The sequence below is a fragment of the Ursus americanus genome, chromosome 6 (assembly GCF_024610735.1).
Source record: "Ursus americanus isolate L20-20 chromosome 6, mUrsAme1.1.p, whole genome shotgun sequence".
NCBI lineage: Eukaryota > Metazoa > Chordata > Mammalia > Carnivora > Ursidae > Ursus > Ursus americanus.
The window spans coordinates 36,321,818-36,336,698 of NC_142132.1; the positions used below are offsets into that span (position 1 = coordinate 36,321,818).

Genomic DNA, 14,881 nt, shown 5'->3' on the forward strand with positions numbered 1-14,881 from the left:
CCACATGTGGTAAGTGGCCACTGTATTGAAAAGTATAGGTATAGAGTATTTCCATACTGCAAAAATAGTGTTGATATAGAGAAGATGAATAAAAAGTAATTTAAGCAGAAATAACTAGCAAATCTAATTTATAGCATAACAGAGAGAAATGAAATTGGGAATAGTATTAAGCAGTTTCTGTCCTTGTTGCCGGAATACCTTATCTCTTCATAAAGAAATAAATGAAATTTACTGTTTTTCCTTGGGTGTTTTCTGGATTGTAAAATGCTTCCCACGTCCCTGCCTCATCAATGTAGGTTATAGTTACTTGTGAATTGGTAAAAAGCCATTATGGAGACTAAGGACCAGAAGAAACACAGAAAGAAAAACAGTGGGCCCAAAGCTGAGAAGAAAAAGAAACGGCATCTGCAGGATCTCCAACTTGGAGATGAGGAAGATGCCCGGAAGAGAAACCCCAAAGCTTTTGCAGTCCAGTCTGCTGTGCGGATGGCTCGATCCTTTCACAGGTATGTTTCGCTGGATTCCAGTTGTTCATTCCATTTATTCTTCTCAAACAGTAGGAGCCTCCCCAGATGATGTTTGGATTCATGAGTCTTTAACAGCTTTGAAGGACTTGAAGATGCATGCCATATTCCTTTTACTAAAATGTGAGCAGGGTGACTAGGTGACTCAGTTGGCTAAGTGTCCAATTCTTGATCTCTGCTCAGGTCTTGATCTCAAGGTTGTGAGTTTAAGCCCTGCATTGGGATCCGTGCTGGGCATGGACCCTACATTAAAAAAATAAATAAAATGTGAGCAAGTAGTCTTTCCTGTGGAAGCTTGCCTCTAGTATCTGCCCTGTATTTGCTTTTTTTTCCCAAAAGAAAAGCTTAAGAGTTTTTCTTTATAGAATTTCTTTGTTTTGTGGGGCTACTGGGTGGCTCTGTTGGTTAAGCGTCCGACTCTGGTGTGAGTTCAAGCCCGGCATTGAACCCCACACTGCACATGGAGCCTACTAGAAAGAAAGAGTGAATTTGTTTGTAAAATTTAAACGATTTCTGGGGCGCCTGGGTGGCTTAGTCATTAAGCGTCTGCCTTCTTGCTCAGGGCGTGATCCCGGCGTTCTGGGATCGAGCCCCACATCAGGTTCCTCTGCTGGGAGCCTGCTTCTCCCTCTCCCACTCCCCCTGCTTGTGTTCCCTCTCTCGCTGGCTGTCTCTTTGTGTCAAATAAATAAATAAAATCTTAAAAAAAAAATTTAAACAATTTCTATGGTAATAGGTATGCTTGTGTTTTTTTTTTTCTGGACATGTTTCATATAATATGTAGTAATAAATAGCTTTATTTAATGAGTTCTTATTATAAGCCAGGCAGTGTACTTTAAATATTATTGAATTAAATTCTAATAGGAGAGCCAAATTTAACTCCAGAGCTTCTGCTGTTATTCATTATGATACACTGCCTGCACGTTTATCTTTTTATTTTAAACTATTACAGTCAGCTAATAAAGCAATCAGATTTAAGATGTGTATAGTTTTCAGTACTCTGTACTGTTGAAGTCACTCTGTTATATATTTACTAAAGGGGTTATTTGGATTGGGTCTAGAAGTTAACAGGTTAATCGTATCCATATCGTCTGTTCTGCTCTCTTTAAAATCTTATTTATAAGGATGATACCTTTTTTTTTTTAAAGATTTTATTTATTTACTTATTTGACAGAAAGAGAGAGAGGGGCAGCCGGTGAGAGAGGGAACACAAGCAGGGCGAGTGGGAGAGGAAGAGGCAGGCTCCCAGCGGAGCAGGGAGCCTGATGCGGGGCTTGATCCCAGAATGCTGGGATCATGCCCTGAGCCGAAGGCAGACACTTAACAACTGAGCCACCCAGGCGCTCCAAGGATGATGCCTTTTATATTTTGAAAATGGATTTAATTTTTCTTTCTTTTTACAAATAGAACTCAGGACTTGAAGACAAAAAAGCATCACATTCCAGTGGTTGATCGAACTCCATTAGAGCCCCCACCTATAGTGGTGGTGGTGATGGGGCCTCCAAAAGTTGGAAAGAGCACTTTGATCCAGTGCCTCATTCGGAACTTCACCAGGCAGAAGCTGACAGAGATCAGAGGCCCCGTAACGATCGTGTCAGGTAGGAGTGTGCTACCCCAGGCTGATAGGGCATATGTCATCTGAGGGGCAGGCATGTCTTTGTTGAACATTTTCTTGACTGGTAAATGTTAAAGTAATGTTCTCACTTCATATTACCTCTTTTGTACTAAATTGGTTACAGCTTTAAAAAAGGATAGATTCCCCAATACAATAATGATGTAAATGTATACCTTATTCTGACTGCTATATGGATTTACCAAGCGTGTTCCTCTGAAAGGTTTGGCAGGCCTGGGCAGCCTGGGTTGTTCGTGGTGACCACCTTCATTTAACAGGCTGTGTGTCAGGCATGTTGCTTGCCCTCATGAAGCCACATTATTAGGAAAGTGAGGGATTTCCTCTCTTTTTCTGTGAGAATTTGTCTGGTCTGGGAGATGGTGACCTTTCTGTTTGAGGGAAGATGAAACAAATTCCCAAAATGACAATGGAAGAATCTGAAATTTATTTCTTTTTTTTTTTAAGATTTTATTTTTAAGTAATCTCTCCACCCAACATGGGGCTTGAACTCACAACCCCAAGATCAAGAGTTGCTTGCTCTACTGACTGAGCCTCAGAAATTTCTGATTATAGCAGTAATATAGTTGGATTGAGGTTTTTCTTTTCTTTCTTTCTTTCTTTCTTTCTTTCTTTCTTTCTTTCTTTCTTTCTTTCTTTCTGAAGATTTATTTAGTTATTTTAGAGAGCATGCAAGAGCAAGTGGGGGCAGGGGCAGAGGGAGAGAATCTTTTAAGCAGATTCCCCATTGAGCTTGGAGCCCAGAGCTCCAAGCAACGCTTGATTCCAGGACCCCAAGATCATTCCCCATTGAGCTTGGAGCCCAGAGCTCCAAGCAACGCTTGATTCCAGGACCCCAAGATCATGACCTGAGCCAAAAACCAAGAGCCAGATGCTTAACCAGCTTGAGCCACCCAGGTGCCCCAAGGCTTTTCTTTATCTTAAAGGCATTCCTGTCATTTTGACAGATTTCTTTTTAATTTTTTTTTTTTAAAGTAAACTCTTACCCCCATGGTGGGCCTTGAACTCCTGACTTGGAGATCAAGAGTCGCATGCTCCACTGACTGAGATAACCAGGCAGCCCACTTTTATTGATTGATTGATTGTAAACTGTACCCCTAACGTGAGGCTTGAACTCGCAACTCTAAGATCAAGAGTTACAGACCGATTCCTTTTAACTTAAGTTAGAAATAATGATTGTTCCATGAAGAGTCTCTTACATGAGGTTTGAGGTTGTTTTTAGCTATAGTGGGAACGTGGAAAACTGATAAAGATAGAAGTGTTGGCCTGCTGCTGAACAGCAGGATCACGGTCATCATGAAGCTTGCTTCTCTGTCCATTCCAGTCAGAATTTTACCTGTTTGAGCACTTTATTCATGTGGGTTGACTTTCGATATTATTTTAAAATTAGGGAACATAGCAAGAAAACCTTACTGGATAGAATTTAAAATGGTAATTAGAGTAAATGGATATATTTTTTCAAGATTTTTTAAAAGTAAAATTTATGGGGGGTTCCTGGGTGGCACAGTCAGTTAAGCATCTGACTCTTGATTTAGGCTCAGGTCATGATCTCAGGGTGGTGAGACTGGGCCCTGTGTGGGGCTCCACACTCAGCACAAAGTCTGCTTGAGATTCTGTCTCTCTCCCCCTCTTCCTCTGCTCCTCCCCCTACTAGCGTGCTCTCTCTCTCTCTCTCTCTCTCAAATAAATAAAATCTTTAAAAAAATAAAATTTTTATCTTTTCACTTACAGGTAAAAAGCGCAGACTCACCATTATTGAATGTGGGTGTGACATTAACATGATGATTGATCTGGCTAAAGTGGCAGATTTGGTAAGTCAGTGGGGGCAGTGTGAATTTATGATGAGGACTTAACAGCAGTGTGGTAGATTATTTATCTCATGTTGAAGGAAAGAAAGGTTTAGGATTATTAAAGGAATGGTGAATATAATCAGGGTTACCATAGATGTGTTTGAATTCATGATGGTGATAATATTGTTATAATAAAAGTGGAATATGAACAATGAAATGTAGTCTCAAATCTAAAAGCAAATTACAGAAAAAAACCTGTAACAAACATAGTTAATTAAGATATACATACAGATAGACATACATACAGACATATAAATATATAAGTAGTAAGACCATTTCTTGAACAGTTACTAGGCACTGTGCTAACAGGTTTCTCAAAATTTAGTTAATCAAATCCCCCACTATGTCTTAGAGATAAGTAGGTATTATCTCCAGTTTACATAGGATGAAATTGAGGCCCTAGAAGTTAATCTGAGGATGGGAACTCTGCTCTTGGTGGTGCCAGAAACTCTATAGTTCTTAATGATTATGACAAAATAAGTACATGAATTGCCTTTGAGAAGTTGTCAGAGTTTGTAATAGAACATCTAGACGGTACACAGCATATGGAAATTGTCCAGCTTTGATTGCATTTAATGATAATGTTCATTAATTACATTTTAAATTAACAAAAACAAATCTAAGAAAAAAATAAAGCCATATTGATTAGAAAGAGTGGGTTAACAGAGGCCATTTTTTTGTTTGTTTGTTTTTTGTTTCAACAATTTCTGGAAAGCTGTTTGGTGACAAAGAGCTACAGATTTTATCCTTTGGCCCAGGAAGTCTCCTAAAATATAAAATAAAATGTAATTTAATGTAGATTTTATAGCTGTCCCATTCTAATATCAGCAAACTCAATGGCATTCAAATTTTGAACATGTAATGCTACTATTAATAAAATAAGTGTGTCATTGTCAACATAAAATAATATAAACTTATTATATCTTGTGTTTTTGAAATGATTAAAATAGTTTAGCATATGAGTAATCGGTTTCTTTTTTATGTAAGGTATACCAAGTCCCTAATTTTAAAAGCATAGACATATTAAGAAAGATGTCTTTCATATACATCTTTTTAAGACTTAAAAAGGAACCTGTGCATTTGGTAAAATATTCAAACTGTATTACAGAATACAATGCATGTTTTCTCTTCCCTGCTCTGATCCCTAGTCTCTCAGTTTCCCTCAAAGCAATATCCTAGATATGTATATAAATACACATGCAACCCTTTTAAAGCATACACTATTTATTATACATACTGTCCTGTACTTTGCTTTTTTTTCACTCAATATGTCTTAAAAGTATATAAGTACTATAGCTCAACCTTGTTCTTTTTAAGTATTCTGTTGCATGTACCATAATTTTTTTAACTTTTTAAAAAGTTTTGATTGCTCTGGGTTGTCATAAAGCCTTCTAAGTCACAGCAAAGGCATAAACATACATGGATTTGTGTGTATGTGCACGTGTGTGCTTTGAAGGAATAATACAGGCTTCATTTGTCTTTAGCTGACAAGACTGTCTGCTAAGGGGGTGTTGCTACCTATTCTTCTGTTCCTACAGTGAATTGCTTGCCCCTTGGCACTCTGTGGTGTCAAATGGCATATAGGGCTATTCCACTGCCAGCCCGCTCACCTTCAGCCTGTTCAGTGGTGTGAAAGAACTCTGCCTGCCAGCGTGGCCTGTGGTCTGCAGTGGCAGCTGTACTTTCTTGCAATGCTTAGTGGCCCATCTTCGTGTATTTTTGTGGTTTAGGGCTATGAATGTTCCTTAATTTAACCAAAGATAAGTGTTCCTGTTTCTATTTCTGTGTGTGTGTGTGTGTGTTTTAATTAGCTACAGAAAGATGAGAACAGAGATGTCTTTAATATATTAAAACTAGAAGTATCCAGGAATCAGCTCGGATTATTTTGCATGTTTGAAGAATCAAAATTTTAAAAATTAGTCTTACATGCTTATATTGTCTTATAGATTAGCATTCATAACTTCACTATTTTTTGGCTCAATTCTAAACTGGTAGCTTTTTTTTTTTTCTTTTCAGTTTCTGAGCAATTGCATGTCACAAGTTAACATAAGATAGAGCTTTCCTACTATATACCTCCCAGCAAAAAACTTTTTTTTTTCCCGTTGAGATGACTGAAACAAAAATGTTTGATTTTCTTACATTTTTGGTATTTTTCATTGATTACCACTTCATCCCATTTTTTGGATGTCAGAGATCTGTTACTTGGTTTTCTTGTTAGAGACCTGTTATTTGGCCTAAAATTACCTTACAAAAATTTTGATTTCCTGAAGCGAGGACTTTCCAGGTGAGGGCCAAATTAGACCCAGCTTTTTCTGGGTTATTTCCAATACATCCAAATTCTTGGAAGTGGAAATTTATATTGTGGTGTATATTGTCTCATGGTTGCCTTCTAGAGAAAGTCAAAGGGTGGTATTTTCTCTGTTACGATGATCTCTAAGTAATTATTTGATATAGTCCCGAATAAGATTTGGCAAACTTTTTCCGTAAAGAGCCAGATGGTAAATATCTTAAGCTTTGTGGGTCATAGTTTCTCTTGCAACTGCTTAACTTTGTCATTGTAGTGCAAACACAGGTGTAGACAATACATAAATAAATTAATATGACTGTGTTCTAGTAAAACTTTAGTTATAAAACAGGTCATGGGTCATATTTGGCTCAAGGACCATAGTTTGCTTATGGTCTATTTTGAGTAGCTTCCTTGAGTAATTGTGTTTTCTGTTTTAGGTTCTGATGCTTATAGATGCCAGCTTTGGGTTTGAAATGGAAACATTTGAGTTTCTAAACATCTGTCAAGTACATGGCTTTCCCAAAATTATGGGCGTTCTCACTCACTTAGATTCCTTCAAGTATAATAAGCAACTGAAGAAGACAAAGAAGCGATTAAAACACAGGTTCTGGACAGAAGTCTACCCGGTAGGAAGAGAATTAATTATTGAGTACTAACACTATAATCTTTAAAAAAATTTAAAAACATCCCCTTCAGGATTCACCTCTGGAGTTTCTTTTATATATATCTGTTCATAGTCCCTGCATTATTTCCTCAGAATAGTCTGTATTTCAGAACTCTTGGTGTATCTCATTTGTCTCTGTAGCCTCCCAGCACCAGGCAACACCTGGCTCTAAGTGTTTTAGATTTGTGATTATTTAATAGGGTTTGTCTGAAGTTTCTCCTCATTACAGGACTAGGAACTGTAGTGCACACGTACAGCCACTCCGCCCTCCCCTGCATACTGCTGTGGCCCATAGAATTTTTTCTGTGCCCAGGAGCCTCACTATCCTCTCTCTACAGTACCCTAGACATATGCCACTGCTTGACTGGAGAGCAGTCTTGAAGCTAAATGTATTTGTAGTTCTGCCTCTGCTAGACCCTAACAAGATGAGTACTGAAAGAAGGCAGAGAAGTTTGGGAAGCATTGATACGTGGTTTGCTAAAAGTCTTCCTTACGATAGCTTCTTATTTACAGGTCTTTATTTTGATGTAGTATTGACAAGAATTTAATTGAAATTTAATTTTTTGCTCTTTTAATGTTTAGGGTGCCAAGCTGTTCTACCTTTCTGGAATGGTACATGGAGAATATCAAAACCAAGAAATTCACAATCTGGGCCGTTTTATTACAGTTATGAAGTTTAGGCCTCTTACATGGCAAACCTCTCATCCTTACATCGTAGCAGACAGGTAAAAAGTACATATAAAGTTTTTGTCTCTGGCCTTTATATTTCAAAGTTACAAAGGTCAGAAAAAGAACAGTAATAGAGCTTATTTTGTGCTTATTTTTGAGTAGTGAGGGAGAAATGTAGTTGGTGGAAAATATCTACTTTTTTGTATCATTACCTAAAGATGGTGTGGCGTCAGGAGTAAAGTATGAAATATTTAGAAAAATGTGAGCATTTTGAAGTATTTAAGGCTACATGATATGGGCCTATCCTGCTTTTTCAACCTTAATCTTCAGTGATAACTGTCTTTGGACCATGGTGCTCTAGTCACTCAGATGTGCCCTTGTGCTTTCTGTCCTTTATGTTTTTTCCATATTGTTTTCTCAGCCCGTAATCCCTTTCTCTACTTGCCAGAATCCAAGGCACACCAAAGAACCCAAATCAAAGCTTAATCCTCTTCCATAAAGGGTTTTTCTGGATCTGTTTTCATTCTTCCTTAACCTCAGGTGCACGTTATTTCCCATTTCTGGTATCTTACTCACAGAATGTGTATTACATAGAGCCTAAGAGCAGTGCAGTCATGTGTTTGCTTCTTTTCCTCTGGTAGATAGTGAACTGCACTTTCTTATTTCTATATTTCCTATAATTTTCTAAACAACGTGTTCAGTGAACTAGTGGATTTGATCAGTCTTTGACATGTGAAGGGAGGTACAAAAACTTTGACATTCATTTCTGCCATATGATTGGGTTTTATTTTTCTAGGATGGAAGATTTGACAAACCCAGAAGACATTCGAACAAATATCAAGTGTGACCGAAAGGTGTCTCTTTATGGTTATTTAAGAGGAGCACACTTGAAAAATAAAAGCCAAATTCACATGCCAGGTATCCTTTTGTTGTAAAATGTATCAAATTTGTAGAACTCTTGGGATGAGTTACTTCATTTCTCAGGAAAACTGAAAAATGGCCAAACAAGATAGAGCCACATGGCCGTAAGTTTTAAGACTAACTCAGCTCTGCCTCAGCTAGCAAAGGTGTTGAGTTGACCAAATCCCCTCTGCTCTGATGATGTTGGTTAGCTAGAGAGGCAGAGTGCCAGTGACAAACGATATCCTTGTATTTGAAGCCTTCCAACTGTGGGCTTTTTTTGTTGAGAGTTGATAACACTTACAGCTGAAGCCATCTTCTTCTGTCTTCTAGGTGTAGGAGATTTTGCTGTGAGTGATGTCAGTTTCCTCCCGGACCCCTGTGCACTTCCCGAGCAACAAAAGAAGCGCTGCTTAAATGAGAAGGAGAAGTTGGTTTATGCACCTCTCTCTGGAGTTGGTGGTGTCCTATATGACAAAGATGCTGTCTATGTCGATCTTGGTGGCAGTCATGGCTTCCAGGAATCGGTAAGAAGAAAATGACAGGAAATAATATAGTCAGCTTTTATACACTGAAGCTTTTTATCTTTATTTGTATTTATGGTAAAAGCTACAATGTATGTTGTAAATATACAGAATACATAATTGCAGCAACCAGAAAGTAAAAGTCATGTTCTCCATTCTGTTGCCAAGACACACAGGGGACCCTAGGTCTTCTAGTGTGAACATTGCAAGCAGTTTGGTGCTGTACATCCAGTCTCTCTTCATACAAGCATACCTCATTTTATTGTGCTCTGTTTTATTGCATTTCACCAATATTGCTTTTTTTATAAATTGAAGGTTTGTGGCAACCCTATATTGAACAAGTCTATCAGTGCCTTTTTTCCCACAGCATTTGCTCACTTTGTGTCTCTGTGTCACATTATGTTAACTCTCGCAATATTTCAAATGTTTTCATTGTTATTATATTTGTTGGAGTATCTGTCATAAGCGATTATCACTCACTGAAATCTCGATGATTAGCATTTTTAGCAAAGTATTTTTAAATTAAGGTGTGTGCATTTTTTTTAGACATAATGCTATTGGACACTTAATAGACTACAGTATAGTATAAACATAACTTTTATATGCACTGGGAAACCAAAAAATTCATTTGACTTGCTTTATTGTGGTGGTTTAGAACCGAACCCACAGTATCTCTGAGGTATGCCTATACAATATCAGTGTGTTTTCCAGCTCTCTTTGGCCTTTCTCTTTTTTTGTTTTTCTCCCTGAACATATGTATATTTATCTAGATTATATTATGTGTATTTAGATTATTACATGTTATATGTAAATACCATGTATTTGTATATGTGTAGATGGTCTTTGTGTCTGTGTGTGAGAGAAGTAATATTTTATTATTATTTTTAAAATATTTATTTATTTTAAAGAGAGAGAGGGCTAGAGAGAGAAAACGAGAGAGAGAGCATAAGCAGTGGGGAGGGGCAGAGGGAGAAGCAGGCTCCACTCCAAGCAGGGAGCCTGATAGAGGGTTTGATCCCAGGACCCCAGGATCCCAGGATTATGACCTGAGCTGAAGATAGACGATTAACTGACTGAGCCACCAAGGCCCTCATATTTTATTTTCTTCTATTTTTTTAAGTGGGCTCCACACCCAGTATGGAGCCCAACATGGGGCTTGAACTCATAATTCTGAGGTCAAGACCTGAACTGAGATCAAGAGTTGGATGCCTAACTGACTGAGCCACCCAGGGGCCGCATAATATTTCTTATATGGGCTCCAACTTTAAATGCTCTTGCAACTTTTGGGGGACACCTAAGAATCTGTGATTCCATTGTTCCCTGTTAGTTTTTGGAGAGCTGCTTTGGTCTTTTTTTTTTACAACTGTGGTATTTCATTGTCTGGATAAATCTTATTTATTGAATCAACCCTTGGAAATCTGTGGGGAGGTCACTCCTAGCTTCCCCTGGCTTGAATATTGCTGCAGTTAGCACTCTCAAGCATGCAGTTTTCTCACTGGGAGGGATCTTTCTATGTAGTAAATTCCTTGAAGTGAAAATTTTGAATCAAAGGCAGCAAAAATTTTTTTAAATGAACCCCAGATTTTCATTTTTTTATTCTGCGATGGAATTTTATTGGGCAAGCTAAATGTTTTGTGGAACATTGGCACTTAAGGTTTTTCTGGCTAAGTAGTTAGGTTACCAGGTTGTATACTTCATGAACTTTGGAAAAGTTTAATGAAGACAGAGGTCAATTTTAGACTTTAAGATTTTTTTTTTTTTTGAGGCAATAAGAAATGTTTTAAGGAACTATATTTAGGATAATTTTGAGAAACTAATTGAAACCAGTATGTCTCTTCAGAATTCTTGTGTGTTCCTCACTTTCCCTTTCTTGGTGGCCTTGACAGGATGAGGTGAGGCCCACCCATGAACTGGTACAGAGTCTCATTTCCACCCATTCCACTATTGATGCCAAGATGGCTTCAAGTAGAGTGACACTTTTTTCTGATTCCAAACCACTGGGGTCAGAGGATATAGATAATCAAGGGTAAGTTTGCCATTTTTTTGTTTTTCATAAGAAAATATATTACAGAAGATTATATCACCTATCATTCTGCCATCAGGACACATTTTGGTGGGATTCATTCCAGGCTTTTTGGGATTTTTTTTTGTTGATGCTTTGCTTTATATATATATATATGTTTCTGAGGGCTTTTCAGTTATGTGACCTTACATGGAGGTATCCTTGAAATATTATACAGGATTCAGTTTTTGGCAGACCCAGAATATTCCTTAGATATCACAAAATGTTTTCTATAGGTTGCTTTTGGTTTCTTAGGAGACCGAAGGCCATTTGGCTTTCTTTTAGTGGCCGAATACTAGTACAGACAAGAAAGCTTGTTCCGGTAGCTATTGAGAAGCTACGTATCTTGTTTTCTTTAGATTGTGTTGTAGTATGTCCTGGGTCAGTATCCACTAACGTGTAGCTTATTTGAATTATTTTTACTCTGGGTTGGGAATTTGTGTATCTTACACTAATGAGTGTTTTGGTTTTATTTAGTGATTTATATGTGAGTCCCAATAAAAATCAGTCTGAAAATGATTGAAATTATCTAGTTTATAACTTACTATAAATGTATACAAAGGAAAATGTTTTGGAAAAATTTATCTGCTGCCCTCTAATTAGCAGATGGTATAGATCATAGTTAAGTACAGTATTCTTAATATGTTAGCTGGCATTCTTTAACAGGAAACTCTCGCCTCCACCCCTTTATTTTAATACCATTGTTGACTAATTGACTTTTTAAAAATTCCATTTGTTATTATCCCTTTACTAGCATTCTTTCTGATGCCTAGATTGTCCCTTCATTCTGTCTCCTCTGTCCTTTTGGCACTTTCCCATTAGCCTTTGAGCACTTCTGGCTTTCTGACACGAGATGTTCCAGGCTTAATTTTGTATTTTCCTTGCTTTGGATCTGGAATCAGTCATTTAAAGATCATCTATTTCAAGCTTGGAAATGATCAGTCTTCTAAAAGATTGATCAAGCGCTCACTTCCCTTTAGAGCAATTTTTCCCTAATGTTAGACTTTTTGTTTTTTAAAGGTACCTCGTTATTCTCTGTAAGTTTTTTTTTTTTAAGAGTTTATTTATTTATTTGACAGAGAGAGATACAGTGAGAGAGGGAACACAAGCAGAGGGAGGGGGAGAGGGAGAAGCAGGCTTCCCGCTGAGCAGGGAGCCTGATGTGGGGCTCGATCCCAGGACCCTGGGATCATGACCTGAGCCGAAGGCAGACGCTTAACGACTGAGCCACCCAGGCACCCCCTCTATAAGTTCTTTTGAAGAAAGTTGTTAGGGAACTGTGCATGCGTTTGCTTAGTATCTATTCCAGTATTTATCAGATCATCCCTTTCTATGCTATGTTATTTAAAACCATTCCTTGATACTCTGTTTGCATAAGTATTGACTTGCCATGTCTGGAGTAGCCAATTACTGTACAAATTGAGTTATTTTGCATTTACTTGGTAATATAGGCAGTGGATGCCAAAAGAGGAAAAGCAGATGGATTTGAAAACTGGTCGAGTACGTCGGAAAGCCATTTTTGGAGACGAAGAAGATGAGTCTGGAGATTCTGATGATGAGGATGATGAAGAAATGTCTGAAAGTGAAAGGGTGAACAATAGCTGTAGTGATGATGAAACAGAAGAGGAGGCAGATGCTGAAATCACAGATATGGTGTATGCGACGGGCAAAAGTGTCAAACGGCAGAGACTGGAGGAGATGGAAGACCTTGAGGTGGATTTGCCAGCATTTGCTGACAGTGATGATGACCTTGAGAGGAGCTCAGAGGAAGAAGGAGAAGCAGAGGAAGCCGATGAAAGCAGTGAAGAAGAGGATCCCCCTGCAGGGGAGAGGGATATTTCGGAATCTGAAGTTGTTGGAGATGGTAGTAAAACAGGACTTTTACAAACTAATGGTTTGAGTAACAGTTTGAATCTGGAGAAAGCAGCCCTCACCACTTCAGATTCAGGCCATTGCACAGCTGAAGAAGCATTTGCATCTGAAGATGAAACTGAAGAAAGCTCCTCTCTCAGTACAGAGGAAGAGGATTCAGAAAATGAAGAGGTTATTAGAAAAAAGTTTCCAAAGTCTTCTCAAGTGGCCAGTGGTCAGAGACTGGGGTCAGAGAACTTAATTGATGAGACCAGTGATGTGGAAGACTTACTCAAAGAGGAAGAAGATTACAAGGAAGAAAACAGCTATTCCACAGAAACTTCAGGTATGCTTAAATTTAACCTAACTGTTGTTATAACTTGGCACTGGAAATGTTCTACAAATAGACTGTCTACTTTTGAGAGTCTGCTGTTTTGGAGATTTTGTTAGCTTTTCAGATACTGCAGTCAAAAAGATTTGAGGATGAATGAGCAGCGAGCTTGAGGCAGAAAGGACAGATAAACACATTTAACCGATGTTGACGTTGGTCCTTTCAGGCGCCCTCAAGTGGAAGGAAGACCTTTCCAGGAAGGCAGCTGAGGCCTTTCTGAGGCAGCAACAAGCAACTCCAAACCTTCGAAAGCTTATTTATGGCACAGGTAAGAGAGCTCTGGTTCAGATCTAGAAGTATTTTAGTTTCTTAGACTGTTTTCTGGAAAGGAGATGAGGAAAATCGTTGGAGGATTTGGGTGGTATTTTGAAATCCATATGATATCCTTGGCTGTCATAGTTTATATGTAGTGGATGTTTTTAATCATCAGCTTATGGGTTTGCTGTAAAATTTTTGGTGAGAATACTCTCCATTATGTCATTTTATATCCTCTATACGAAGTCCTTCAGGACATTTTTTTGGGTAGAATTTAGTGCCAGAAAAGAACAGAGGGGTGCATTTTATATTGTGGTCCCCAGTTACTGTGTGATTAGAACAAGGCCAAAGGAGTGTATGGGATCTAGGAGCATTGAATCGAAGGGTTGGTGTGTACTGGTTTCCATTCAGGTTTTGCCTAAGTACTCTTAGTGAATAGAGACTCAGCAGTGTTCAAGAGAAACTCTTTATGCTGATTAAAAGCTCTGCCTTTAAATACCTTTTCTTTTCATAGCCCCCAGCTTTCTGTCTCCTCACTGAACTCTTTGCTGCTTTCTTGTAGGAGAGCGTAAATCCTCCAGACACACTGAGCAGTAGTTCTCTGGCCTTTTCTCCGTCTGTAGCTGATGTGCTCAGGGACACCACCATACCTACCACAAACAGGGATCTATAGTTCCAGGTCCTTTAGGGTGAAGATTTGTTCTCACTTTTTCATCATGGTGGTCTCTTTAGTGACAGAGGATAATGAAGAAGAAGATGGTGATACCAGGGAAGAACTTGGAGGGTTGTTTCGTGTCAGCCAGCCTTCAAGAGAATGTAAGCATAAGCTTGACTCTTTAGACTGCTCCAGATTTCATGTGGAGGCGCCCCATGATTGGGATTTAGAGGAGGTAAGGCTGAATATGAATCATATGTTTGACTTCTGAGACAATTAGGGAATTGTTCTAAAAGAAGATTATGTGATTTCAGTATTTCCTGCCTGTTACTAGCTTTTCATTTCTGTGAGATAATAGGACATTCCCCCAGATATTGGACTGGATCCTAAGCAATAATGTGTTTTGAGTTTAGGCAGACTGTGTGCTTAAGTTATGAAGAAATGGAAAATGTGGATGGTGGTGTTGATCTTTATTTTGAAGCGTTACATATAAATTTTCATAGATTAGAAATATTTTGTGTTTTATATCTAGGATATACCTCATGTCCCTGAGTTAACATTTATAATTTCTACTATTTGTAAACAAAAAAAATCCATGACGCTGGTGAATTTTTTTCCA

The 14,881-nt window shown here is 38.2% G+C and overlaps 1 protein-coding gene across 2 annotated transcripts in view; it reads left to right on the top strand.

Moving 5' to 3' along the window:
* The window catches only part of BMS1 (BMS1 ribosome biogenesis factor), a 68,061-nt gene that overhangs the window by 24,449 nt on the left and 28,731 nt on the right, over positions 1-14,881 (top strand). For both annotated transcript variants that reach the window (XM_045810019.2, XM_087862924.1), the window contains exons 2-12: positions 297-506; positions 1,932-2,122; positions 3,886-3,965; positions 6,729-6,917; positions 7,538-7,680; positions 8,421-8,542; positions 8,858-9,051; positions 10,935-11,074; positions 12,562-13,307; positions 13,519-13,620; positions 14,340-14,497. In XM_045810019.2, the coding sequence (XP_045665975.2) occupies positions 331-506; positions 1,932-2,122; positions 3,886-3,965; positions 6,729-6,917; positions 7,538-7,680; positions 8,421-8,542; positions 8,858-9,051; positions 10,935-11,074; positions 12,562-13,307; positions 13,519-13,620; positions 14,340-14,497 (2,241 nt within the window). In that variant the 5' untranslated portion in view covers positions 297-330. The remainder of the gene's footprint in view (positions 1-296; positions 507-1,931; positions 2,123-3,885; positions 3,966-6,728; positions 6,918-7,537; positions 7,681-8,420; positions 8,543-8,857; positions 9,052-10,934; positions 11,075-12,561; positions 13,308-13,518; positions 13,621-14,339; positions 14,498-14,881) is intronic.